Below are 26,801 nucleotides of genomic sequence, written 5' to 3'. Positions count from 1 at the left end.
AGCTGTTGCTCTCTGGTCGTTGGACAGAAAAATGGCTTGCCGGTACCGGGGGAGGGGAAGGGAGGAAGGTTTTGCGTTGGGTCTTTTTTTGGCTTGTTCTTTTTTTTCCTTGGGCAACGAACGGGTTGAGGAGGCAGGATTTGGGATCGTCACGGGGCATGGGGCACGCGGGTGGGGTTTTGGGTGTTTCTTCTGGTCTACGGAGGCGGGCGTTTTGGAAGGGGTTTTGGAGAACGGGGCTGAAGCGACGTTGGGGGGGAGGTACGGATGCATGGACATACCCGAGGCAGATGATGAGTCGCGTCATAGGATGCATTCCCTTGAAGGCAAAGGCTTTGATTGTGCGAAAGAGGCGTTGGCTCGGTCTCTTGGTGCTTTGTCAGGGAATGAGCAGGTAGCTATAGCTATTAGCTACAATACCTGGCGAGCAGCTGGATCTTGATATCTTGGGCATCCCGCCACCTAGCTCGTGACTTCGCGTTCGCCCGGCGTCGTGTCGGCACGCCATGATGTGAGCCACGAGGATTGTATAACGACTGTCAACGATGAAGCATCCGGATGCTAGCAACCCAAGCTACGCCACCGTACAACAGCGTCCAACATGCCCCGCGCCAAGCCGCAGCGAATACACCACGTACGGAGGTACATGCCATCCAACATCCCATGGATGTCTGTTTTTCTTTTTTTTCTCTTCTTTTTTTCTTTTACAAAGGCACGGCACTCGTTACGCGGACGCTCGCTCTCGCTTCGCCCTCGAGCATCCATGCATGCATCAATAGTACGGCAGCGGCGCCAGCTCGAGCCCCTGGATCTCAATCCTGAACGAGTCGTTGCGCGAGCAGCTCCCCGCGCCGTCCGGATCCAGCCTGCCGCGCACGCAGTCCGAAAAGTCCACATCGGCGACGACGACGTCGACGGCGGCGGCGGCGGCGGCGGAGGCGGCGGCGTGCTCTTCCGGATCGTCCGCCCCGCCGCTGCCTCCCGTCCACGCCGGGCCGGCGGTGCTCTCCCGCGGCGCCAGGACCTCGCCAAAGGGGGAAACGATGGCTGTGCCGGGCCCGGGACCCGCCGTCGAGGCTCTCGCGGTTGTTTTGAACGTGGTCGTCGTCGTCGTCGTCGACGCTGCCGCGGCGGGAGCAGCAGCAGCGGCAGAAGCAGAAGCAGAAGCAGCGGCAGAAGCAGAAGCAGCAGCGAAGCCAAGCTTGGGCGGCGAGACCGGCGAGGCCGGCGCCGAGAGGTGCTCGAGGACGGGCGGCGAGAGCCGGCGCCTGTCCTGCTCCTTTTGCTGCTCGCGCTCGGGCGAGGACCCGTCGTCCTCGGGCGGCAGCGTCGCGCACAGGACGATCTCGTTGCCGTCCTCGTCAAAGACGGACTGGCGCCGGGGACGCCGGCCGCGGGACGAGGCCGATCCGCATGCCGACGCGGACCCGGGGCTGCGGCGGCCTTGTTGTTGTTGCTGCTGCTGCTGCTGTTGTTGTTGTTGTTGTTGTTGCTGTTGTTGTTGAGCCGGCGGGGAGCAGGGGAGCACGATTTCGTTGCCGTCCTCGTCAAACACGGAGACGCGACGGGTGCGTTGGGGGGGCCATTGGAAGGTGGCGGGTGATGGCTGTTGCTGTGGTTGTTGTTGCTGACGTTCGTCCCCAGAGGACGGAGACCGGACGGGCGGGCCCGGGAGGGCGATTTCGAAACCGTCTTCTGTCAGGCACGAGTTACGACGGCGGCCGTTGTTGGTGGGCCGGGCGTTGCATGGCCGGGGGGCCGAAAAGGGAGACGGGTCGCGGTCCCAGCCGTGGAGGGATCGCCGGCTGGCGGTGTAGGCGGCGCCGCAGCCGTTGAGCGCGGCCCGTTGCGGTGGACGCTGCTGCGGACGAGCCGGCGGTTCGGCGGAGCGGACGCGCGTGCCGGAGCTGACCACGAAGCAGCGGCCCTCGATGGCGATGGTGCGGAGCAGAGACAGCCACGCGTCGCGGCGGTCGCCGGTCGGGGCGAGGTAGAGGTTGATGTTTTGCGCGTACAGGGCCTGGCGGAGCAGCGGCGTGTAGCTTTCCCCGCCGATGGCGGCGGCGAGGTTGATGCGGACGCCGCGGATGGTGGTGCTCACGGCGCGGAGGGTGGCGGGAGAGCCCTGGGCCCAGACGAGCCTCTCGGAAGCGGTCTGGAGGGTTCAGCAGCAGCCATGTCAGCGACCCAAGAACGGGAACCGCGATGGCTTGTATCCATCGTCTCTCGAGGGGGGGGGGGGTCCTAGGGGGGTCCTAGGGGGGTCCTGGCTTACCGGCATGACCATTCTGCGCTTGCCGATGATGCCGAGCCGGGGGCAGACGTAGACGACGGCGCAGTACAGGTTGCCGCCGGCGCGCTCGATCAGGCCGGTGACGATGAAGACGCCCGTTTCGCGGGCGATGCGTTCGAGGCGGTCGCGGGTGCCGTCGCCGCGGCGGCCGGGGAGGGCATCGGTCGTCGGGGAGTCGGCGCCCTCCCCGGCGCCGGGAAGGGGGTCAGGCGGGAGCTCGCGGCGGATCCAGGCCTGTCCGGCGCCGGCGCCGTCGCCGACCGTGTCGCCGAGGTCGACGGCGGAGCGGAAGTAGGCGAGGAACTCGTCGAGGCCGCCGCGGGAGGGGGAGCCGACGAGCCAGCCCAAGAAGTCGCCGCGGGGATAGCCCCCGATGTAGGCCTCGGGCAGCAGCAGTATGTCCACCCTGTCGGCGGCGGCTCGGCGGGCGATGCGCTCGAGCTGAGCCAGCGTCTCGGCGGTGGTGGCCTGCGTGGTGGGCGAGGCGGTGCCCAGACGGATGGTGGAGGCCGCCGAGGGGGGCGCTGACGAGGTGATCTCTGTCATGTTCGTGGACGTGGCGAGAGGGAGGAAAGGCTTTGGGCCGACGGATGCGATGGACAGCAGCAGACGATGCGACCACGACCAAGCCGGGCTGGGTTGGGATGGCTGGCTGGCTGGCTCAATGGATGGATATCCGGATGGATGGATGGATTGGATGGATGGATGGTTCTCTTATACGTTGACCTTCCCGTCGCGAAAAAGGCCCAGGGTCGAGACGCAGAACAGCACGGCACAGCGCGCAGCTCGGCACAGCACAGCTCAGCTCAGCTCCCATCAGGAAAAAAACCATTGAATGGGCTGGCTGACCCAGACCGTTCCGACCCCGCGCCCCAGAAACCGGGGGGCGGATCCCCAAGGGAATTCCCCCTTTCGAGTGAGCGTCTCGTGTTGCCCATGCCTGAATCTGGCGAGACGCATTCGGCAGACTGCGGGTTGTGTGACGTCAGCATACCGGCCCGTCGCCGCTCTCGTTGGCGGGAAGGCCAAGCGAGCCCAGCACGTGCGCGGACCCGGCTTGCTTCGGGCTTTGCTATTACATGACTTTTTTTCCCACCACCCCCTCTGCGGCCTCGTCTGGCCCCGACCCGAAGCACCACCACATCCACATGGTCATGCGTGGCTGGATGGCTTCTTGCGAGTCCTTGGCCGCGCATTGGACGGGATAGAACCCGGGGGAGGGGGGGGGGGATGCGGTAACGCAGCAGCAGCACAAGTGAAATCGCCAGAACCCTGACCTACCTACCCTGACCTACCGACCGGGCCCCGACCCGGAAGGCCCCCACGACGGGATCCGGCCTATTAGTAGATCCCGTCTCCACTCTCCATTCTCCGCTCTCCACTCTCCACGTTGGGCTCCCCGTCTCCACTTTCTTTCCCTCTCCGTCTTTCTTGTCTCTCTCTGTCTGTCTCTCTCTCCCTCCCTCTCTCTCTCTCTCTCTCTCTCTCTCTCCGTCTCCTACTTGTAGCTTCATACTACATACACAAGGTACTGCATACTGCACTCTACACACACCGTACTTGTGTCTATGTACCGTACACAGCACATACGGATCCATGAACCATGTAGAGTGCTCTAGTATACTACTAGTTGGTCTCTCCACCTCCCCCCCTGCCAGCCCCACTCTCCCCGGGCACGCTTCCCGGGCCGTTGCCTTGGGAGGGGTCTGCTGTGCAAGTATGTACCTATAATACACGCTAGGCTTTTCCAGTTTGGCCACCTCGACGCTACCCCCGACATCATTTCTTTGTCAAGTCTCTATAAAACCTATCCGCTGCCTCGTCAACCCGCTCGGAACGTCGCCCTCTGCAAAGCCTGCAGTGTGGCATGGGATGGGTGACCGGGGCTGAGCATCACATAGCCGCGCGTCGCTGACTGGCGGGAAGAGGCCGTACAAGAGACGTACGATGGTCAGGACATGTCAGGACATGACAGCCCAACAGCAGCCGCAACGGCTCGCGTCTCCATGCGTCTCTCTCTAGGTACCCTCATGACCTTGTAGGTGCACCCCTCGGGCCAAGCACCTACGTACTACAGAACGACACACACCTCCCTTGTCCCTCGTCACTCCTCCGTCGGCACGTCGAAGCTCCTCCCTTCCTCCTCCTTTAGCTCTCCGTTCAGCCCCCCAAACCAAACAACAAATCAAAACTAACACATATCTGAACGCGGACGGCTGCTGCAATTGACAAGCGAGAACAAGGCGGATGAAAATACAATGGGGAATATGAGCTGCAAAGCCAAGAGGAGAATCGAACAAAGTAGGCGACAAAGTACATAATTAAGAAAAACCAGTATCCGGCATAGATGGCACATGAATATATCTCTCCCGGTCCTGCGCAGCTCTTCCTCCACAGCCGGCCTTTGAGCCATCCCTCAAGAGGGGCATGCAACCCCCCCCCCCCCCCCCCCTTAACCTCAACACCGACCCACCACCTACCAAGCCATGGAACCAAAAAGCCCGGTAGAGACAATATATATATAAAGATAAAAAAAAAAAAAAAAAACAAACGAAGCGCCAACGGGCTGGCATACAGAATGCGGGGTTATGGGGTATATACTAGGTACAAGAAACAATAAAAGACAAGAAAGACAAACAAAAAGCTCTAGATGGACAACAGGGCAGCTCGTCGGCTTGGCTTTCGCGGGAGTGATCGGCATGGAGGGAGGGAGGGAGAAGAGAAGAAAGAGCCGACAAGTTGATGAAAAAAAAAAAAAAATGAGATCACTCCTCTTCCAGCCCATCCAACCCCACCCCGGCGCCTCCGCCATTCACGTTCGTCTTTTCCCTGCTGCTCTTCTTTCCCAACCTCAACAGGCTCGTGCTCAACCGCTTCCTCACGCTCATGGACGAGTGTCCATGAGGAGGAGCCCCTCCTTGCTGTTGCTGCTGTTGCTGCTGGTACTGGTGCTGGTGCTGGTGCTGCTGGTGCTGCCCCGGCGGAGGATGAATCCCATGCCCGTAATATCCATAGTCCGAACGCATTTCGTGCACCGCCCCCTTCTCTGATATCAGCCCCGCCATAACAGGCGTGCCCGGCGAGGCCGTCGCGTACGCCTCGGAGCCGGTCGCGCTGCGGTCGCTACCGAGAAGCCACGGGGCAGCGACCCCGATTCCGCCGTCCGCCGTGGCCGGCGTGGCGCTCGCGCTCGACAGGGCATGGCTGGAGCCGTTGCCGTTGGTCTGCAAGCGAGGGAGGCCCTGGCCGCCCCCCGAGCGGCTCGAGGCGCTCCCGGGGTCCCCGGATCCCGCCGTTGCCATGTGCGGCAGCGTGCGGAAGAAGCTCCGCCGGTGGGACGGCGCGCCGGCGTCTTTGGAAGACGAGGCGTTGCTCTTGGCCGAGGAAAAGTGCTCGGGTTCTTCGGGGATCTGCGGCTTGGGGTCGCCGTTGACCTCCTTCGGGGGCTGGTCCTTCTTGCGACCGCCCAGGAAGCTGAGGCGCGCGCCGCGGGCGGGGCGGCCCGACACGGGCTGGATGATGGCGGCTTCTTCGGCGGCGGTGCCGCCGGGAAGAATCGAGGCCGAGGGTTTGACGATTGTCGGAGCCGAGCCCGCCAGCGCCGGGCGCGGCCACGTAGGCGACGGAGTGATGGTGTCGCGGACGGGCTGGGAAGGCGTGAACAGGGCGATTTCGGGGGCGTACGCCGTTTCGAAGGCTTTCAGGAAACATGGTCAGCAAAGGTCTCGCAGAGAGAAAAAAAAAAAAAAAAAAAAAGGGACAGGACAGGGGTAACTCACCTCGCTGCAACTCCTCGGCCCTCTTGGCGACGGCCTCGCTGCCGCTCTTTACGCACGTCGCGAGGCACCTCTTGAGCATCATGGCATGATCCACGAGCGCCATCTTGATGGCGTTCTCCTGAGGGGTCAGCTCCGGCGCCTCGGGCTCGTCGTCGTCGTCGTCGCCCTCGTCCGACCCCTCGGCGGGCTCCGGCAGCGGCGCCTCGCCCGTGCGCGACATGCCGGGGATCAGATCCCGATACGCCACCACGCTGTTGTCCGACTGGACGTTGACGCTGATGGCGGCGGCGTCCAGCAGCAGGCGCGCGGCCTCGTCGCCGCCGTCGCCTTCCGAAACCCGCTTCTCCAGGGCCGACATGTCGGCCGTCTTGCGGACGATGCGCTCGAGCGCCGTCTCCTTGGCCGACAGCCGCACCTCGCGCACGGACACGATCTCGCTGCGGCGGAGGATGGTCGGGAACGGCTCGGCCGTCGTGTAGACGATCTTCTCGGAGAAGTGCTCCGCCACGGGGCCCGCGGTGACGCGCTTGATGGTGACCGAGAAGCTCTGCGGGTTGGCCGAGACGAGGTAGTCGCGGATGATCTGGGGCACGCGGGCGCGCTGGTACACGTGGTGGCTCAGGTCGCGGTGGGGGCTCAGGGCCGAGATGACGAGGAACTGGCCTTCAAAGTCGTCCAGGTTCTCGGACGTGACGATGCGGGCGGCCGGGTACATCTCCTGGATGCGGTCGGTAAAGTTGGCGGTGCGCTCGGCGGGCGAGCCCTCGAAGACGAACTCCTTGTCGCGGACGCTGGCGGGGAAGCCGAGGCCCTTGAAGACGACCTTGAAGTACTTGGGCACGAGCTTCTCGCTCTTGGCGATGGTCTCGTAGATGCCGGCGATGGCGCGCTCGGTGCGGGCGAGCTTGGCAAAGTCGAACGTGTTGGTCTCGTACTGGACCTGCAGCTCCTTGTAGGCGGCCAGGGCGCTGCTCCAGGCCTCGCCGTCCTCGAAGTGCTTGATCATGTCGAAGTAGATGCGCTCCTTGCGCTCGAAGTGGCTCTGGGCGGGGAACGGCGGGTCCTGCAGGGCCGGCGTCGTGCGCAGCGGGTCCCAGTCGTAGATGTCGGCGTGCAGGCGCAGGGCCAGGCCGGCCTCGGTGTGGTTGCGCGCGTCGGCCTGCAGCGTCGCCAGCTGGTGCACGTAGCGGATGAAGATGTCCTCCTTTTGCATGTCGCGCAGGAACTCCATGAGGCGGAGGCGGTGGATGAGGTGCGACGCCTCGCCCGACCCGTCGCCGCCGTGGACCGCCACGAGCAGGTCGAGGAACACGTCCATCGTGTCGGTCAGCTCGCGCAGGGCGGCGTAGAGCGGCTCGTCCCGGGCGCGCGACAGCGGCTCGAAGCGCTGCAGGAGCTCGCCGATGAAGAGCTTCTGCAGGATGCTCTCGGTCAGGGGCTTGGACTTGAAGTAGGCGTCGAGGCAGTCGATGAGCTCCGTCTGGATGACCGACAGGTCCTCGCTCAGGGTCCACTCGCTGACGATCATGGTCTGGAGCACCTCGACGGCCATGCGGCGCAGCCCCTCGTGCACGCTCAGGCACAGCTCGACGATGGGGCCGACCAGCGTGGGCACGTACTGCACCTGGTAGCCGCCCATCTTGGCGAGGCCGTAGCGGGCGCGCTCCTCGGGGGTCGTCTCCCAGCCGATGGCCTCCCAGGTGCGGCGGAGGAGGTCGGCGCCGTGCTCGCGCACGTCGCCGGCGATCTTCCAGACGGCGCGGCGCTTCTGCTCCGGGAAGGTCTCGAGGGCGAGCGACGGGCTGCCGACGAGCTTGAGCAGGGTGGTGAAGAAGAGCTTCCAGAGCTCCGTGTTGAAGTGCTCGGCCTCGTCCGGGTGCGGCAGGAAGCTCTCGAGCAGGATGCCGGCCAGGTACTGCAGGGTGCGCATGGTGGACTTGTGGTGGAAGATGTGCACGCTGAGCCAGTCGGCGGGGAACGTCTCGCCCTGCAGGATGCTCATGTGCACGCGCAGGCAGCTCTCGACCACCGCGTGGAGGTCTTCGTTGGCCAGCTCGAGCTGCATGCCGCCGGGCGAGCTGGCGAGGGCCGCCAGCACGGCCGAGAGCTCGACGAGGGCCTCGTCGAAGACGGCCTCGCGGGCGAGGGGCCGGGTCGGGAACGGGTACGACGTGGGGAAGAGCAGCGACAGGCGGTCGCGGGGCTTCTTGGGGGCCGCCTGGAGGGCCAGGTACGACTGGATGATCTTGGGCACGTAGTCGGGGATCTCGGGCCCCAGGTGGTCCATCTGGCTGGCGAGCACGGAGCAGCAGAGGCGGACCTGGTCCTTCCAGAGGTCCGTCACCTCGTCCGTGTGGCCCCAGTGCGGGGCGATCCAGCGGGCCGTGTTGGCGCTGAGGGCGGACCGCTGCTCGGGCTGCGAGAAGATGTCGAGCTTGGCGTAGTTGATGATGAGCACGAGCTTGTAGAGCACGAGCTTGCCCTTGACGTTGGCGCACGAGTCCAGAAAGTCGATGGCGATGTGCAGGATCTCCTCGGTGCTCAGCAGGCCCGCGAGCTCGGGGAGCCACGTGTGGAAGTGCTGGACGGCGAGGGTCTGGCTGCCGACGAGCACGGGCGCCGAGCTGCGCATCATGGCGTCGAGGGCCTTGAAGATGACGCGCAGGTGGCGCGTGAAGCCCGGGTTGGACCCCGTGATGCCGATGCCCGCCTCCTTGGCCTTTTGCTGGCCCCGGGCGTGCGTCATGAACTTGAGGATGTGCCGGGCGACCTTGAAGGTGGCGCGCAGCTTGCGGGCCGTCTCGGGCTCCGTCGGCTTGGAGAGCAGCCGCGTGAAGGACCGCACGAGGCAGAGCGTCGCGAAGGGGTAGTTGAAGCGCGTCTCGGCGTACTGGTCGACGAGCGGGGCCAGGTTGAAGCGGCGGTCGTGCACGATGTCCAGCACCCGCACCAGGGCCGTGAAGACGAGGTCCTCGTAGTCGTCGTTGCCCGAGTACTCGCAGAGGATGCCAAACAGGGCGTCGAGGACGTCGTTGAGCAGCTTGACCACCTCGATCTCGGCGACGAAGATGAACTGCTTCAGGAGCACGGGGATGCCCTCGCGCGACGAGTCCTTCCAGGCCAGCAGGCCGAGCACGACCCGGTCCTGCGAGAAGCGGGTGCTGCAGAGGTACGTGTCGACGCGGATCGCGGCGAGGGAGCCCGCGGCGGCGTCGCCCCGCGGCTCCTCCTTGCCCTTGGCGGCGTAGGGCAGGCTCAGGTAGCCGCCCTTGCCCTGCGGGCCCGGCTGGGCCGCCGCCGTGTGCTCGTCGAGGCGGTACAGCAGCAGGTCGTGCTTGCCGTCGCGGATGAAGGCGTGCTGGTCCCACAGGGGCATGTGCGCCACGGCGAAGGGCGCGCCCGGCGCGTCGGCCAGCAGCAGCGCCACGTGGGCCTGCGTCACGTCCTGCGGCGTCAGGACCAGCTTGACGGTCTGCCGCCACGGGTGGCCGCGCTCCGTCACGACCGTCTTCCAGGCGCTGAGCGGCTCCGAGTTGGACGCCGGGAAGATGCAGTTGTCGATGCGCTCGCCCGTCGGCCGGCGGACCTCGAGCGTCACCTGGAGGTTGCCGCCGTGGAGGCCGCCGCCGATCGCCGCCGGGGCGGCGCCGAACCGGGACAGCAGCGCCTGGCGGCCGAGCACGGCCTCGTCGAGCGTCAGGTAGATGTCGGAGCGCGGCTTGGTCGGGGCTCCCGCGAAGCCCACCCGGCTGGTCTTGCAGACGCCGGCCAGCACCGTCGGCGTCGCCTTGATCAGCGCGTCCGCGTCCGGGTGCTTGAAGGCGCGCAGGTGCACCTGCAGGCGCTCGGCGCGCCTCGACTTGTCGTAGGACCCGGCCCCGCCGTCCATGATCTCGCGCAGCGCGGGCTCCCACTCCTCGCCGTCCTGGCGATCCGAGGGCCCCTGCCGGCCGGCGGGGGCCCAGATGCTCACGATGTGCTCCACCTCGTCGTCCTGGCGCATGACGGCGTTGAGCTTCAGGACGCCGACGCCGACCGTCCTGTCGGCGGTTTGGGTAACGACCGGGACGTCCACCGAGCCGCGGCCGGCCTTGGAGTTGGCGGTGCTGGGGGGCGCGCCGGCGCCGTCCCGGCTCTCGGGGCCGCCCGCCGTGACGGGGGACGCCAGGTCCTCGGGCTGCTCCGAGAGGGAGTCGAGGCGGGCGTTGCCCCTCGAGAAGGCCGCCCGCGTGTTCTTGCCGGCCCACATCAGGCTCCTCCGGACCGACTTGTTGCCGGCCGAGACGGGCGGCTTGGAGTCCTTGCCGAACTGCGGCAGGCCCTGCGACGCGGACCCGGAGCGCGAGCTGGGCTTGGCGGCCGGGGCGACGAGCTGCTGGGAGGCGCGGATCTTGACGACGAGGAAGAGCTCCGACTCGATCGACGGCACGTCGCCGGCCTCGGCGGCGGTCAGGTCGGCGAAGAGGGTGCGCATCTGGGCGTTCCGGGCCAGCTGGCCCAGCTGCCCGCCCGCGGGCAGCTCCACGATGTAGCTCTCCGAGATGGCCTGGAGGGGCCCGCCGGCCGTCTTGGCGGCGAGGAAGAGCACCAGCGTGGTGGCCTCGCCCGAGGCCCCCGAGAAGCCCTTGACGTCGACCAGGACGTGGTGCAGGGCCGTCAGCTCGACGGTGTGGGTGGGGGCCTCGTCGAGCAGGCTCATGACGGACTGCAGCTTGGTGATCTCGACGGCCGAGTCCTCGCCGGTGAGCACGCGCCCGCGGGCCTGGGGGTCGCGCACGATCACCTCGCCGCCGCAGAGCTTGTTGAGGCGCACCAGGTCCCACACCGTCTTTTCGCGCAGGTGCTCGTACTCCCACGCCGTCAGCACGTCGTGCAGAAACTGCTGGCGGGCGAGCGTGAGGGTGTTGATGACCTGCGACAGGGTCTCGAGCTTGGCGTACTGGCGCGACAGCAGCAGCTCGTGCAGGTTGGTCGAGTGCCACTCGCGGAGGCACGACGCGATCTCGTCGATGAGGGGCTCCGACGTCGACGTCGGCGTCTCGTCGCCGATCTTGAGCATGGGCACGGGGGCCGGCGGCCGCGGGGCGTTGGGGTCGCGCTTCACGGGCGCCGAGAGCGGCCGGAAGCCGCTCGAGGAGCCGCGGGACGACTCCCTCCACGAGGCGGCCGTCGGGGAGGGCGCGGGGGCCCCGTCTTTCCGCCTCTTCCTGCCGGTCTGGCCGCCGCCGCCGCCGCCGCCGCCGCCGCCGCCGTTCAGGCCCCCCTTGGCCGAGTCCTCTCCGCCGACGGCGCCGTCGGCGCCATCGGCGTCCGTGTCGTCGGCCTCGTAGCTCTCACCCAGCACCTCGCGCACCTCAACGCAGCTGCGGGGGAAGATGCCACTAAAGACGCGGGCCTCGAGGGTCTGGCCCTTGACGCTGGTCAACCCGGCCAGAAGGCTGGGAGGCGCCACGAGGTATCCGCGGAGCCAGTTGCCATCCGAGGTTTCTTCGATGATGTAGAGCTCATCGCCAAGCTCGAGGGGGAGGTCGGCGGGTTCCGAGGCGGCAAAGGGGTATATCGCGACGGCGAAGGCGATTCGAGGCAGGGGTTGCCAAGGCATTATGGGCGGGCTCGATGCATCGACGGTTGGCAATGTCGGGTCGGGTTGGTTAAGCCGGTCGGGTCTGCGGCGCGTCGGCCGATGGTTCGGGTCTGGTCAACGAGGGTCTCGAGCGGCAGCTGCGCCGATGGCGGGACAGCTCCGCGCCGCGGTGTTGCGTCTCGGCGCGGGTGTATCCGACCTGTCTGACGTCGAATCCAAAGCTTTCCTGGCACGTCGTCTGCGCCGATGGCTTCCTTTTTTTTTCTCTCTCGCTCTGGATAGTTTCGGAGGGAGGGAGGGGGGGGGGGGGGGGGGCCGATCGAAACAAGCTGGAAGAGCAGTTGCTGACAGAGCGGGATGGGGCGTGGCCGTGTCGATCGGTCGGTCTTGGGTCAGGGGTAGAAGATCATGCCGTCCAAGGAATGGTTCTGCAGTCGAACAATTCGAGGAGCCGTTGGCGTCTTGTCGTCAGCCAAAAGAGAGAGCTTGGCCTCGTGCGGTGCGGTGCGGTTGCAGGGAAGCTGCTAGTTTCCCAGGCCCAGCTTAATTTGGCGATCAGGGGCAGCGATCAGACCCCAGGGTTGTGTTTATCGATTCGAGTGCGCTTCAGGCCATTCGAGTCGAAGGTCGGGGGATCCACCACGGGCTGCTGGCTGATGAATGAGGGGAGCAAAGGAAGGAAAAAAAAAAAAAAAGGAGCGACGGACAATGGATGGTTGGCGTAGAAAGGGAGGGATGGATGGATGGATGGGCTGAGAATGAGCGAGTGGAGGAATTTGATTTCCGGAGAGAGAGAGAAAGAAAAGAGACGAGGAAATCCCGTGATTCCTTGCCTTGAATCCCCAAACTTGGGAGAATGGCAAGAGCTGTGATGAGCAGAGCAGGGAAGCGGCTGCTCCGGGGGTGGGATGCCCTGGCCAAAAGGGAAGGGATGGCCCATCCCGCACGGGCCATGGGCTCTTGCTTTCTCCAATCCCATGTCCCAATTGAATGGTTCGTCGTGCCGTGGGACCCGACACGGGCACGCAGTATGCAGCAAAGCAACATGGCCCTGCATGCCATCACACTAACACAATCAAAGTGAAAGCCTGCACACGCTGCACACACGACAGCACACGCAACAAACGGATGGGGGCAAACAGACGTGGAACGCAGCATGTGGCTGATTTCTCATGGGTCCCAAACCCCCAACCCCCAACCCCCCCCCCTTATCCCCTCCTGCAAGCTACCTTGACTTTCGGAAAGCAAAAAAGACCTAGGAGGGTTGAAGTTGTTGTGCTGTTTTCGAAACCTGAAACCGATCTCCCCGTGTTGTTTCTCCAACCTTCCGGGAGGGGGTTTGCTGAGGTGTCGAAGTTGGGGGATCGGCTGAGCTGAGCCTCCTGGTTGAAGATTGCATGGATGCACACCCCACGGATCGACATCCACCAAAGTCGCCCCACTCGGCCCCGAGTTCCAGAGGCCAGGGGGCGGGCGGACATGCTACTGTGTACGCAGTGTACTCTAATACGCAGTAGGTACGCAATGTGTAGGTACCCTTAGGGTTCCTGCGGCGTTTCCATTCTTAACAGCCGACCCGCCGAGCACGCCCACGCCTCACCGTCGACCATGGAAGACGGCCTGGGCAGTGCAAACGAGCCGGTTGGTTGGTTGCATGAAGCTTGTCGTTTTCCCGTTTGCAATGACGTGGCGTCTTTGGCCATGAGACCTGGGGACCTACCTCGTGTGCTGAGGTAGTAATGCACCTTGGGAACAGAACAGAAAACGGGACGTTGGGGGGTTCGGGAGAAGGGGTGGGGGAGGGGGGGTGTTCGACGATAGGTAGACGGCCGAGGTCAGCCGTCAGCCCAGAAAAAAGAGGAAAAGGGGTCATGCTTTGTTGTCCGTGTCTTTGGGGAAGTCTTGGCACTACTATGGATTAGGTACTGTGTACTATGTACGCTCTCCCTCTTTGTGCTGCGTAGTTCCAGTATATACTACATAAGAACTGATACGTAGTGCTGCTGAAGGAGGATAAGGTAGAGGAGCGGACAGGAGGCGAATAAATCGCTTATATTCGAGACCGAGATCACGGGTTGCCCATGGCCGGGACGGGACGGGATGGGAAGAGTCGACTTTGTGAGCATTGGGCTCGAGAGTATGTATATTCATGATGCAGTCGGCTATCACTAGGCACAACAAAAGTAACGACAAAGGAAATGCGACCAGATAGACCTCCATCCATTATCGTCGTCATCATCATCCATCATCGTCATCGTCCATCCTCCTGCGTGCCTCTCGAAATCATGATCGAGCGTCCGCATCCAAAAAAAAAGGAAAAAAAGAAAGAAAAAGAAAATGCAATAATACTCCGTGGTCTCATCCTTAGAACCACTTCCCCGCCTTGGTCTTGCACCCCCCCTTCGCCCCCTTGGCCTTTTCGTTGTCCTTGTCCTCCACCGGCACCGACACCGTAATCCGCACCGTCTCGGTCTCAAACACCGTCTCCTCCACGGTCTGCGGGATGGCCGTCACCACGGTCGACACCGTCTCCGTCTCGGTGACCACGCTGACGCGGACCGTCTCGGTCACCGTCTCAAGCACGCGCACCGTCTTGCGCTCCGTGACGAGCGGGCCGGGCGCGGCGGCCGACGGAGCCAGCGCAACGTCGGGGTCGGCGCCGGCAGCGTCGTCCTGGTCGGGCTTGGCGGGGTCCTCGTGGCACTCGTCGGCCGCCGCGCCGTCCTGCACGCCGGGAGCAGCGACGTCGACCTCGGCCTCCTCCGCGGCGGGCAGACGGACCTCGTCGGCCATCGTCACGGGGTGCTCCAGACCGCGAGGGAGGCAGATCTCGCCGAGGTCGAGAGCCTCCGCCTCGACGGCCGCTTCCACGGTCGGCAGAGCCTCGACGGCGACCTCGGGCGCCTCCATCGCCGCCGGGACCGCTTGTTCCTCCGCCGCAGCAGTCTCCGGAAGCCCCGGAACCGCCACCTCGGCCACAGGAACTGCCACCGTCGTTTCCTCCTCCTCCTCCTTCTCCTCCACGGGCGGCTGCTTCACCACCACTGCCGCTGCCGCCGGCACCGCCCCCCGCGCCACGACCTCTCCCGCCGCCGGATCCACCTTCCGCTCGCTGCCATGGCCGACCGCCGCCTCCACGGCGCTCGGCGTGGCCTCCTCGCCGATCTGCATCGCCGCGCGGCCCGGGCTCCTCCCGCCTGCGGCTGCTGCCGCCGGTGCCGCCGCCGCGCCCTCGGCCGGTCGCGCCACCGCCACGTACGGCTCGGGCGGCGCCGGCGCGGGGACGTGCACCAGCTGGTTCTGCGCCTCGCTCCGCAGCGCCGGGTTCTTGATCATGACCACCACGAACACGCACAGCACGATGATGGCCACGTTCTTGGGGTCGCGGAGGAGCACCTTGAAGGCCTCCATGAGCAGCTCGACGAAGCCCGAGTTCTCGTCGAGCACGACGCGGCGCTTGGGGCCGGCGGCCGGCCCGGCCCGGGGCGGCGGGTGCCCGCTGCGGTAGGAGTCGTTGGGCGGCGACGGGTAGGGGTTGGCGGGGTTGTCGTGGGTGCCGCCGTAGGGGTCGGCATGGGAGTGCGGGCGGCGGTGGTGCAGGTTGGAGCCGTCGGCGAGCAGGGGCAGGCCTACCTGCATCGAAGAGGCGGGCGGCTGGTACAGCTGGGTCTGTTGTTGTTGTTGTAGTAGTTGTTGCTGAGGATGCTGCTGCTGCTGCTGCTGCTGCTGCTGCTGCTGCTGCTGCGGGGCGGGTTGCGGCTCGACGGTCGCGGGCGTAGGAGACCGCATCGGAGCCGGCGAGGGCGAGGGTGAGGGCGACGGCGACGACGGAGCAGGCGGCGCGTCGCCGTAGATCTCGCGCAGGCGCTCCTCGTCGCGGCGGCGGCGCTCCTCCGAGGTGTCGATGGGGCATCTCGCCGAGGTCTCGGAGCGCGCGGAGCGGGCCAGCGACGACGACCGATGCCGCGACAACGACGACGACGACGACGGGTGAAGGCTGATCTGCATCCCCGACGGCGTGGGCGAGTCGACGCGGCCCCGCTCGCTGCGCAGGCGGCTCGGGGCGCGGGAGCCGCGGTCGTGCAGGAGCTCGGCCTTGCGGTCGGCCGCGTCGAGCTCCGGCATCCGCTCCAGCTGCTCCAGGGCCTGCCGCCGCTGCTCGTCGAGCTCGAGCTCCAGCGCGGCGAGACGCTCCAGCTCGGCCTGCACCGACGCGTCGACCATGGGCTCGAGCTCCACGTCGACCCTTTCCATCTCCTTCCAGCACGCCTCCCACGCGCCCGCCTTCATCAGGCCGTTGCTGGCGTACACCTTGATGCGGAACACCTTGCCGGGCGCCTGCCGCTCGTACCGGATCTCGTCGCGGCACGTCGCGCACCAGTGCCGCTGGCGGTCTTGTTGGTTCCGGTCGTCGTCGTCGTCGTCGTCGTCGTCGTAGCCGCGGAAGTCGGCGTCGTATTCCTCGTCGTCGTCTTGGAAGCTCATGATGTTGGCCGGGCCGAGGTAGTGACCGCACTCGAGGATCCGCGCCCGCTTCTTGACCGGCAGCTCCAGCGCCTCGAGAAGCCGCTCCTCGAGCACCTCGTAGTCGTTCTGCGGGTGGGGGATCAGGATGCCGCGCTCCAGCACCGTGTCGCCCACCCGATCCTGCAGCTCCCGCCACGCGTCGCGCAGCCCCTTGAGCGCCTCGGACGGCTCGAACAGGATCTGCCCGGCCTCGACCAGCTCCACGCCGCCCGCCTTGCCGCTCGCCTGCACCTGCATCACCGCGTCCAGCCCGTTCAGCACCTCCCCCCACACCCACCGCAGCGGGAGCAGCGTCACGTGCAGCAGCACCAGCGGCGCCTCCCGGCGCGGCGGCGGCGCCGCCGCCTTGAACCGCGTCGGCGTCGACCGGCCCTTGGGCGAGTACTGCGCCGGCGCGCCGCTCCCGCCCATCGACCGCCGCTTGGCCGACGGCGTCGGCGACGGCGACGACAGGTGCATCGCCTGCACCTCCGACGGCGTGCGGAACGAAAGCCGCTTGTCCCGCCCCGCCGGTAGGAACGGCTCGCGGTCGTACTGCGACGACGACAGCGACGACGCCGACCACGACGACGACACGCCAGAGATGCCCGACGAGACCCGCGGCGACACGCCGCCGTACCGCTCGCTCGCCTGGGGCGTCTTGGCGTGCGCGTCCTCGTCCTCGTCGACGGCCAGCCGGTGCTCGTCCAGCGAAAACGCCGAGCTGCGCCCGCTGCGGTTGCTGAACACGTCGTCGTCGCGCTCGCGTCCGGTCTCGTCGCTCGAGGTCGAGCGAGAGGGGATGTGCCGGACGGCCAGGTGGGCGGATTGCCGGCGGCTGCTTCTGCTGGTGCTGCCGCTGCTGCTGCGCCGGACATCGTGGTGGTTGTCGCCGAGGGTGTAGGTGTCGTGGGAGCCGGTGCTCAGCAGGGAAGCCTCGATGTCGTCGTCGTCGTCCTCGCCCTCGTCGGCGGCGGCGGCGGCCCCGTCGCCGTCGCCGCTCTTGCGCTTTTCGATCTTGGCCATCACGGCGCGCGCGGCGGCCTGGATGAGCGCCTCGGTGCGGAGCGACGATTTCCGGTCGCCGAGGGTCGAGCGGGGTCGGCTGGGCGATGCATCGGCGCGATCGGTCTCGGCCGCTGGGCCCTCGGCGGCGGCGTTGTCCTCCGGTTCTTGGGATGCCAGCACGTCGTCCACGGCGTCCGGGTCGGGTCGCTTGTCAGCAGCGTGCTCCGATGGACCCGTCTCCCCTGTCGAGGGGCCCGCCACCGCCTCCACTTCGTCAGCCGATGAAGACATGGTCGGTGGGCGCTCCTCTTCCATCGATAGGCTCAAAGGCGGGGAGCGCGTTGGCAAAGGCGTCAAGGGGGCCAGGTTTCGATGTCGCCCGGCCTTTCCGAGTCTAAGCACAAAAGGGAGAAGGCACAGCCCGGCGACGCACAACAGCTGGATTTGGTGTTTATACAGGCGGTGTATGCAGGTCTCGGATTTCGCCCGGCAACGGCCCGGAGCCAATGCAGGAGACCGGGGCACATGTGGGGAGGGGGCTAACGCAGCGATGTGCTGGCAGCCCCGCCGCGCAACGCTGCGAGGCGGCTTTGTTGGGTCGCTGCTCCTCGACGGCCTTTGGGCATCGTTGATAGGCGGTAACAGGGGAGGAGGGGCGGGTAAACATGGCTGTTGGCCGGGAAACGGGCTCGCGACAGCTTCTTGGCTCGCCGTGCTTGGCGCCGGGCTCAGCCCTCCATCAGGTCTCATCACGAACCCCGTGGCCCGACATGTGGCCTGCGGGCTGCGACAGGACACAATAAGTCTCTTTTCATTTCCAAGCTTCAGCGAGGCATCGCGATGAAGCCTCAGGGCACCGCGCATTCTCTATCTTCCCGGCGAGATCCCATTCCGTGATTTTGCCGCCCTCTTTCGCTGCGTGACGATAGGACAGGGTTACTTATGGAGACACACTTTTCGGACCGTATACAAATCACTTCCCGGACCGTATCACATGACATTTTGCATACATATCCCTAACCCTTACAATCGCACTTGCGCTGAAGACAGCGGTCGATCAACACAACAAAATCGCTGGAAAGCAACCACTTCCACCCGCACAACTCAGCGAAATCTATCAAACCACGCATCTCCATAGATAAACAACTGCTGGGCAGGGTATCCAAGGCCAGGGCTACCAGGGTGAGGACGCGTGCTAGGGCTGTAAACTAGGCGCAGGCGAGTTGGTGATTGTTGATATGGGAGGCGATGCCTGAGGGTCTTTGCGGGTTAGGGTTCTGTATAGACTACATCGCCAAGTTCGCTACAAATCGTAGTCTCTTAATCTTGTTGCGTTTGTAGGCGATTTAGCCCCTGCGGACTTGATTGATTTGATTTATTTTGATTGTAATGCTTGTGAAGTTGATCGACCGCTGTCTTCAGCGCAAGTGCGATTGTAAGGGTTAGGGATATGTATGCAAAATGTCATGTGATACGGTCCGGGAAGTGATTTGTATACGGTCCGAAAAGTGTGCCTCTACTTATGAAGGCAGCGCCTCAGCTCCTCGCCGAAACCACCAAGAAGTCTCAGTACCTACGAATTAGTTATAGATTGCCGCTGGACGAGCTGAGCAGGTGAAACCCCCCGCACCGGGCTCGCTCTGAGAAGGTTGCGGCTTTTTCTTCTCCAAAGGCCAGGCTTGCACCCTTCTGCTTGATGTGTCCCGCCCATGTACTTCCTATGTACATGCGATCCTGAAAGCTGTTGGACCATCACGAGTCTTCCTCGATCAGGAACGTGCGGGGGGCCCCTCCCCAGTTGTAACGAAACATGCCGAAACTCCATGATCTGGGGCTCTCCATCATCCCGGAGGGCGCTAGCCAACCTTCAGGCGGTCCCCGGGTTCCGCCTGTTGCCGAGTGCCTGTATCTGTATCCCTCCATTTCTCACGCCCTCTCTGTGTCGGGGCTTCGTTTGAAAAGAAAAAAAGAAAAGAAATGAAAAGAGGGAAAAAAAAACAAAGCATATTTTCAAGGCTCCGACGAAGCCCCAAGCCCGCCTTGTCTGCTTGCTCCAATGACGAGAATGGCACGGCTTCTGCTGAGGGGGTGTTCTGGCCAGCGGCATTCCTTCGCAAAGGCTTTCCCTGTGTACACATCGTCGCCTATGGATATACCGCCGATGCGGTGATGGGGCTCTTCGAAGAAAGCAATCAGAACGATTTCCGGAAGCACGCAAAAGATAGGATGGGCTGTTCAGCGTGAGCTCGAGGGATGCAATATAAGCTTCCATCTGGATCTGGCCCCGCTTCTTCTCTCGCGACTCACGTTCCCTTTTGTTTCCAGCGCCCCATCATCTTGGTTGCTCATAGCCTCGGAGGCATGATTGTCAAGGAGGCAGATCGCTGGACAGCAACAGCCACCATGGACGTCAACATCGCTAAACAACCCACGGGCCCTCAATGAATCCGACAAGAAACCCGATTTTCTCTGCGAGCGAACAAAGCCGATCATCTTCTGCGGGATGCCACACCGAGGGGGCGACGAGGCGGCCAGGGGCTGCGCGGATCGCAAGGACAGCTAGGAGAGCGTTCCTGGGGCGCCAACATCCTCATCGGTGAGGACTGGAAGCGGAAGAGTCGCAAGCTGGAGAGACTTCATGAAGGCTTTGTTCACCAGGTCATGAAGTACCCCATCCCTATCTACACTCTCCAGCAAGCGCAAAAGGCATGGTTTCTTGGGAAAGGCAGGTCAGTGCCAGATATTGTTGTCTTTCGTTTCGGATTCCTGGTTCCCTGGCAAGGTAGGTACTCATGTCTTGTCACCATCCTATCATTATCTCAGGGTCCTACCTCTGCTGTATCCAAACCAGCTGCGCAAATCTCCTCGGAGCCATGTTCGTCAGACGATGGATGATTCGAGCGACAAGAGACTGAATAGGGCGGCTGATAGGTCGGTCGTTCAGCACCTCCCAAGGCCGCATCGTCCCCAAGGGTTGAATCCCTCAATGGTTCTGGTGGGGAGACTCGCGCAACGGCAGCGAGGGCAAAAGCCACATCGAGCCCGAGGTCGAACGGGGTACGTCCACAAAGTCATGACCCTCGATGAAACCGAACAAGGTCGGGCGCGGAGGTTTGCAAGCGGCTAATTCCTCTGCATCCCTCCAACCCGTCCCGGAGAGGCCCCCCGGGACATGCGAGCGGATTTTTGACAAACAAGACCTTTGATTCCTGGGTCGCCAGACCATCCACGGCTCTCTGGATCGGCGTCCTGCCGGGCATGGGCAAGACTGTCATGGCCAATTTTCCTTCTGGATCGTTTCAAAACGACGACCCCGCCCCACAAAACTGTTTACATTCTTCTTCGGCGACCAAGACGACGCTCAAACATCGCCAATCGATTTTCTCCAGGCCGCCATCCATCCGTTCATTCAATACTACACTCTACCCAGCTCCTTTGCCTCAGGAAGCATGTCCAGCTGCACATCGTATCCTTGGGAGACCACCGTGTACCCATCAATGGCGTTCTCGTGGGAAATCTTCGACATGACACAAGACGTTAATTACCCTTGGACCTGTGACCTGCGTGCTCAATGCGCTTGATGAGTGCGACCCGACTTCCCGGGAAGACCTCCTTCGCCACATCGGACACCATTTCTCCCCGCCCCGGGACACCGAGCGAGGCAAAACGACGTCCTCCCCATGACCCTTCAAATTCATCATTGATTACCCGCTGCCCGTATGACGCCATCGAATGCCATTCATCTCAATGTACTATGAACGTGCTACGCCTGCAAGTCGAAAACAAACGACAGTGGTATCAACCAGGACATGGCTAGATTCGTTGCGGCGGAGGGTTCGCGGCTTGCCCAGCGTAGAGGCTATTTCTCTGAAATTCTCAAAGTGTGACAGCAAAAACGGATCCGCTGATGCTGCCATCAGCTAGTGCACCATATATACCTGCTACTGCAACACAAAGACAAATCCTGAAAGCCCTGGTCAAGGATGACGCAGTCCCTCTTGCCCGTCAGAGCGTCAAGGTCAGGTAGAATACCATTGGAACGGCGTTGCATCTCATCGCGCTGCACACGCTTGCCCGTTGCGAAACGGTCAACACCAAACGCGCTCGCAAAGTGCCCTCTGAAGCGAGGGCCCGACGGCATCATACACCGAGCGTGGTCGGCCCGGGCCATGACAAACGGGGAGAAAAACAGCCACCACGTGGAGGGCCATCCTGACCGAACGGGGAGCGAGGGGGTGGATCGTTCACTAACGCACTTGGACGCGGCGCCGCGTCCGATTCCGTAATCGCGTATGACGCCAAGGCTGCGGACGGGCGACCCCGGATGAAGCCCATCTGGAGCACTTTGCGAAAGCTGTTTGAAAGAGGCGATGTGTTTCAACGCCCTTTAGGAGCGATGGTTTGGCCATCTGTTGCAGTAGCAGGTATATATGGTGCACTAGCTGATGGCAGCATCAGCGGATCCGTTTTTGCTGTCACAGTTATGAGCCCGGTCCTCTTCTGTTTACGCAGCGGTATGTTGATAGTGCTACCTGCACTGTAAAAGTCACATACAATGAGAAGGCTCTGAGTTCGAAACCTGTGTTTGCACACCTGACACAAAGGACGTTTTTAGGGTGGCGTCTGATAAATAAACACCTGGGCACCCCTCGGGGGTGCGATGGAGGATAGAGATGAAATTTCCTCTAACTCCAAGTCAGGATAAATAAGTGCACCAGGGAACTCAGACCTCGACTAATCGCCTCGGTCTGGGGGGTGTGTTGCAGTAGCAGGTATATATGGTGCACTAGCTGATGGCAGCATCAGCGGATCCGTTTTTGCTGTCACACCATCTTCCGTGGTCTTGGTCAACTTTTCCCGCTTATTATAGAACACGGATATCAAGCGGTGGGTTACGGAACGTGGGTCTGACCCCGATACGTCCGAGCGCGCGAATAATATGGGGAAAAAACGAGCAGGAGTGAAGACGACAGATAGGACAGATAGGTCAAAACCAATGCTGTGCATCTTCATCCGTCAGGTATCGAGCGTCATCCGGGCCAAGAGGAAACGCACCATTTGGGAATGCAAAGGTCCATGGAACATTGATCCGTAGCTCCCAACCAGAGCTCACCGCAACATCCCGGTTTCAGCCTCTCCCGGCCCTGGGTTGCGTAGGTGAGCCTTGCTTCGTGCGAGGTGGTTTCTTTCTTGAGGCGAAGGAGAGGATGCCTCGCTTCTTCCCCCGTGAACAATGAAAAACCCCACAGGCAAGAACCACGGCCCCCTCTCGTCTTCAGAGCCCGATGCCACGAGCTGGTCGTGTTCGCTGCATACGTAGGCTCCTCTCCCATGCCGAAACCAAGACCGTGCTCTCTCCCTCTACTAGCACCTAGTGGGCTGCTTAACCAAAGCAACGACGTTAGGAATGGCACCCAAGAAGCTGTCTCCTTACAACCACCAACTCGGCCCAGTGACCAATTCGAGACGTGGATCGAAATGTTGAGGGCTATCAATGCAAGCGCAGTCGGGGTTGCCAGCGGAGTGGTCACGTGATCAACAGAAGCGCGGGTTCTACAAGACAAGAGAGTGCACGGGCATGGGGCGGGACATCCAACGCCTCAAGACTTTTCTCACAAACTCATCAACAGGGACGCGGTATGAACATGGAGACTTGTCAATACCAGGGACACGAGGACGTCCTAGACAAACCAGGCTGTGTGTGCAGTGGAGAGCAGAGCAACCCCGTTTCATTGAACCGCTAGCTACTGAAATCCTTCTCGTCATTCCCATTCCCCTCCCAACATGGGTCCGTGACCGTGAGCAAGTGTCCTCGGTGACTAAAAACCGACTAAAAACGAAAGGTATACACAAGAAGAAGAGACCGCTATGCACTCGCCCGCCCGCGCGCCGTAAGAAACCCAAAGAAAGCCACGCATGTTCGTCCCTAACCCTCCCAACGCCGCAACTCCGCAAGCCCACTATCTTCTTGGGCACGACAATGACTCATCCAACCCAGATAAAACGTAATGATGGAAACATCGGCAGAGGGTCAACGAGAGGAAACGCAACACGAGGAACAAGGCCATGCCTCCTTAGGCGGCATAGCAAGCCTGGTGCTGCTGGAACTGCTGGAATTGCTCCTGGAAGTGCGCCGCGCGCTGGTGGGGGTTCATGTCGTGGGGCATCTGGGGCTGGGGCGGGGCGGCGGGCTGCTCCGGGTGCGCCCGTTGCTGGGCGAGGTGGGCGAGCTTGGCCGGGTTCGAGGCCAGGTCGCTGAGGTAGTCCTGGAACTGCGGCGCCATGAGCAGCTCCCTCGTCAGGGCCGTCAGGCGGGCGTTCTCGTCTTCGAGCGCGCGGTTCTTGGCCTTGAGCAGCGCGTTCTCGTTGTGCTTGTCGCTGAGCTCGTTCTCGAGCCAGCTGATGTATTCTGCGAAGGAGGGTCAGCGGGCGGATCATCAGCAAGGGGACCTGATCGGGCTTACCCTTTCTCCTGGAACGGAAGGCACGCGCCGACACCTTGTTCCGCAATTGACGGCGCTCGCGGCTGTCGAGCTTCTTGGCCTCCTCGCTCGCCAGGAACTTCTCGTCGGGATCCATCTCGTCTTCCGTCTTTTGCTTCTTGGGGAAGTTGATGGTGGGCGAGATCTTGACCGGGGCGGGGGCGACGGGCTCGGAGCGGATCGCGTTCATGATCTGCTGGACGCTCTGCTGGGCGATCGAGTCGCTGGTCTGGGGCGTCCTCGACTTCTGGACCTGCTTGGCGGCCTGCACGATGGCCCGCTGCCTTTCGAGCTGCTGCTGCTGCCTCTGCTGCTGCTGGGCCCTAGCCAGAGCCGCCTGCTGGTGCATGCCCGGCCACGGCCGGACGAAGCTGCTCGCCGTCGACGTCGGCGCGGCCGAGGGCATGGGCGATGTCAGGCCGTCGGCCTCCTGGCCGCTGATGACGTTGGGGTTGATGGTGGAGTTGAGCAGGCTTGTCTGAAATTCCATGTCCAAGGGGTCGAGCGGCGTGTTGAAGTCGAACGGGTCGCCCAGGTCGGCCTGCTGGCTCAGGTAGTCCTGGAAGAAGTTGTGGGGAGGGGCCATCGACATGGCGGTGCTCAGGGCGCCCGGGACGAACGGCGTCTGCTGCTTGTACAGGTTGTACTGGTGGCTGGGGCCGGAAAAGACCTCGCTCGACCCCGACGACTCGGTCTTGAGGTTGGGCGGGGACGACATGTTGGACGAGGCCGTGGGAGACATGGTCGGCGCGGCACCGGCGGCGTTGGCGCCGTCGAACTCGAGCTGCGAGAAGTCGACAAACTCGCCGAGGGCGTCGTAACCCCCTGGTTGTGAGCTATCCATGGCGCTGCTGACTCGAAAGCGATGGGACTCGTTGAAGAAAACGCTGGTCGGTGTCGTTGTTGTCGTTGTTGTCGTCGTCGCTTCGCTCGGGCGAGAGAGGACGAAACCTTGGGGGGAGGAAGGTGGATCGCTGCCTCGGTACGTCTGGGGAAAGGCAGCCAAGGCAGAAAGGCAAGAAAAAACGATGCGAAAAGAGAATCACGGGGCTCGGTGCGCTGAAGAGGTGCGAGGAGTGGGTGATGGGTTATGAGAAAACGAGAGGGGGGGGGTTCAGGCGGGAGAGAGGGAACGGTGGCAGGAGCGTCAAGGTGCAGCAACAGGCAGGGGTCATCACTTCCTTTTGGGGGGAGGCCGCGTCAGCACTGCGAGGAGCCACCTGTCAGCCAATTCGAGACGAGCGGCCCCACAGAAACCCATGCCCCATCGGACCAATCAGGGTGTCCCCTGCGGAAATAGCCTGTTGGGCCTGCCCAAGAAGCTCCGAGCCTCCGAGGGGCGGCTGCTGCCTCGCAGACGGACCGCTGAGTTGCACCTGCTCCGATCTGGGGTTTCTGCGAGTCTTGCGCCGGATGACGAAGGGGCTCCCCGTCCATCTTGGACATCTCCCGGTCCGATCCCTCACCTCACCTCACCTCACCTCAGGCATTCCAGCCAGAGCTTGGGACCAGATCAAACAAGCCCAATTTCGAGTCTTGATGGCTTCTCCCAATCCAGCATGGAAGCCGAAGTTTGGATTCCACAGGCTCGTGCGGTGGTGGCTCGTGAGACGGGATTTCGTTGGTTCCCACAAGCACACCTTGTGCTGCACTGCCTCACCTGGCGCCCGGGGGGGCGGGGGGGGGGGGGGGGGGAGGGGGGGTGGTTTCGACAAAGAAAAGCAATTCATCGAACCCCAGCCCAAAAAAACAAAAAAAAAAAAAAAAAAACGCTTGCCATGCGCCAACCGCTCGCGGTCGACCACAGAGATGGAAATGACGACGATGGCCTGCCGAGAGCTGGATTGGCCGGCTGGCCCGTGGAGGCAGTTGCTTGCAATTCGCCGTGTCGCTCTCAGCACCCGGACCATGCGGGAACCGTGGGACGGAGGCCAAATCGGCATTGCAGAGCAGCACAAAGCTGACGGACCGCAGTGCGGTAGGTAAGCTACAGCGCCGACCGCCGCTGTCAACAGCAATGCACGTTGCAAAAAATAGACTCTGCGAAGCCCAACGGTTTTTGGTCGGATGGAGCTGATTCCACCACGACATGGCGGAGGCGGCGAGGCGCCCGTTGAGCCAAGAGCCGGCATGGCATGGCTCGGCCGGGCGCTGCTGGCTTTTGGAAGCCCAGGGAATCCAAAGAGTGGCTTGGCGAGAGAACGAGCTCCGTCGCACAAGGCCTGATCACGGGCGTCGGGATCGGCATTCCGCCACCCCGCGGCCCTGGTTCCGCCTTGCGTCCCCACAAGGCTTTCCGTCCTTGGGGGCTTGGGCCTTTCGGGTGGCTCCGTAACTCCGAGCACATCGGCGCCGGCGTGCAGGTCGAGGAGAACGCACAATGTGCTCGCTGAACCCGCCGCCGACGTTGATGCTGGTGGAGGATGCATATCCGAACATCAGGACAGAGCCAGGCGGCGCACCATCACGCTGCGCATCTGTTACGGCGGACCGGCCGGCGCATCCACCATAACCGCCTTCAGAGCCGTGCAACCTAACGCCGTTTCACCCCCGTCGGCCCACGTCCAACGGGCGAGGATCCACCGGCTTCGGTGACCTCCAGCAACGGGCATGGATCAAGCCCGGCGTTTGAGAGGATGCGTTCCTCTTCTGGAGCTTCGCCCATTGGCCTGCTCCATCCGCCAGCTGGCCGTCCGGGACGTGAACACGACCTATAGCACCTCCAGAGCTGCCCTTGCGGAACCCAGCTTGGCAAGCTCGGCCACCGGGGGCTGTGCGGTGCTCGCAAACGCCAGAAACAGCATGGGCATCGTTCAGCTCGACCGGTCCATCCCAGCAGGCAAGCGCCTCAACATTGTCGTCATCGATGCGACCGGCCCTTGGCTGATGATGGATCTTATCGATGGATGCTAATCTCGTCTCCCCCCTTCCCCTCGGCGAGCAACTTCTCGAGCCCGTGCTCCATTCCCGTCGGCTCCGGTCGGAACCAGAGCATAGCATCGGGCTGTTTCACAGGCCGTTTCGCCCAGCTCGAGATCGGCGGCCATCGAAAGGTGCGTTTCCGGACGGATATGCGGCGACATGCCTTGGTCGGGGAGCTGTTTGGGCCTGATGTTGCTTCCCATCTCGCCGCATCCATTGTTTACCCT

The 26,801-nt window shown here is 63.2% G+C and overlaps 4 protein-coding genes across 4 annotated transcripts; all 4 read right to left on the bottom strand.

Annotated features, from left to right (window-relative positions):
- Positions 1-772: 772 nt before the first annotated feature.
- Positions 773-2,839, bottom strand: VTJ83DRAFT_6874 (uncharacterized protein; the record flags this gene model as incomplete). Its single annotated transcript, XM_071013633.1, has 2 exons — positions 773-2,155; positions 2,276-2,839. 2 exons carry the CDS (start codon positions 2,837-2,839, stop codon positions 773-775), a joined length of 1,947 nt encoding a protein of 648 aa, XP_070864501.1.
- A 2,219-nt stretch (positions 2,840-5,058) lies between these two features.
- VTJ83DRAFT_6873 (uncharacterized protein) lies at positions 5,059-11,674 on the bottom strand (the record flags this gene model as incomplete). Its single annotated transcript, XM_071013632.1, has 2 exons — positions 5,059-5,990; positions 6,073-11,674. 2 exons carry the CDS (start codon positions 11,672-11,674, stop codon positions 5,059-5,061), a joined length of 6,534 nt encoding a protein of 2,177 aa, XP_070864500.1.
- A 2,346-nt stretch (positions 11,675-14,020) lies between these two features.
- On the bottom strand, positions 14,021-17,461 carry VTJ83DRAFT_6872 (uncharacterized protein; the record flags this gene model as incomplete). The annotated part of the gene is made up of 1 exon (XM_071013631.1): positions 14,021-17,461. One exon carries the CDS (start codon positions 17,459-17,461, stop codon positions 14,021-14,023), a length of 3,441 nt encoding a protein of 1,146 aa, XP_070864499.1.
- Positions 17,462-23,244: 5,783 nt separating this feature from the next.
- Positions 23,245-24,496, bottom strand: VTJ83DRAFT_6871 (uncharacterized protein; the record flags this gene model as incomplete). Its single annotated transcript, XM_071013630.1, has 2 exons — positions 23,245-23,579; positions 23,635-24,496. The coding sequence occupies 2 exons, from the start codon at positions 24,494-24,496 to the stop codon at positions 23,245-23,247; spliced, it is 1,197 nt and encodes a 398-aa protein (XP_070864498.1).
- Between the last annotated feature and the right edge of the window lie 2,305 nt (positions 24,497-26,801).

The sequence above is a fragment of the Remersonia thermophila genome, chromosome 6 (genome assembly GCF_042764415.1).
Source record: "Remersonia thermophila strain ATCC 22073 chromosome 6, whole genome shotgun sequence".
In the NCBI taxonomy this organism is placed as follows: Eukaryota; Fungi; Ascomycota; class Sordariomycetes; order Sordariales; family Chaetomiaceae; genus Remersonia; species Remersonia thermophila.
This window is presented reverse-complemented; position numbering and strand designations above follow the sequence as displayed.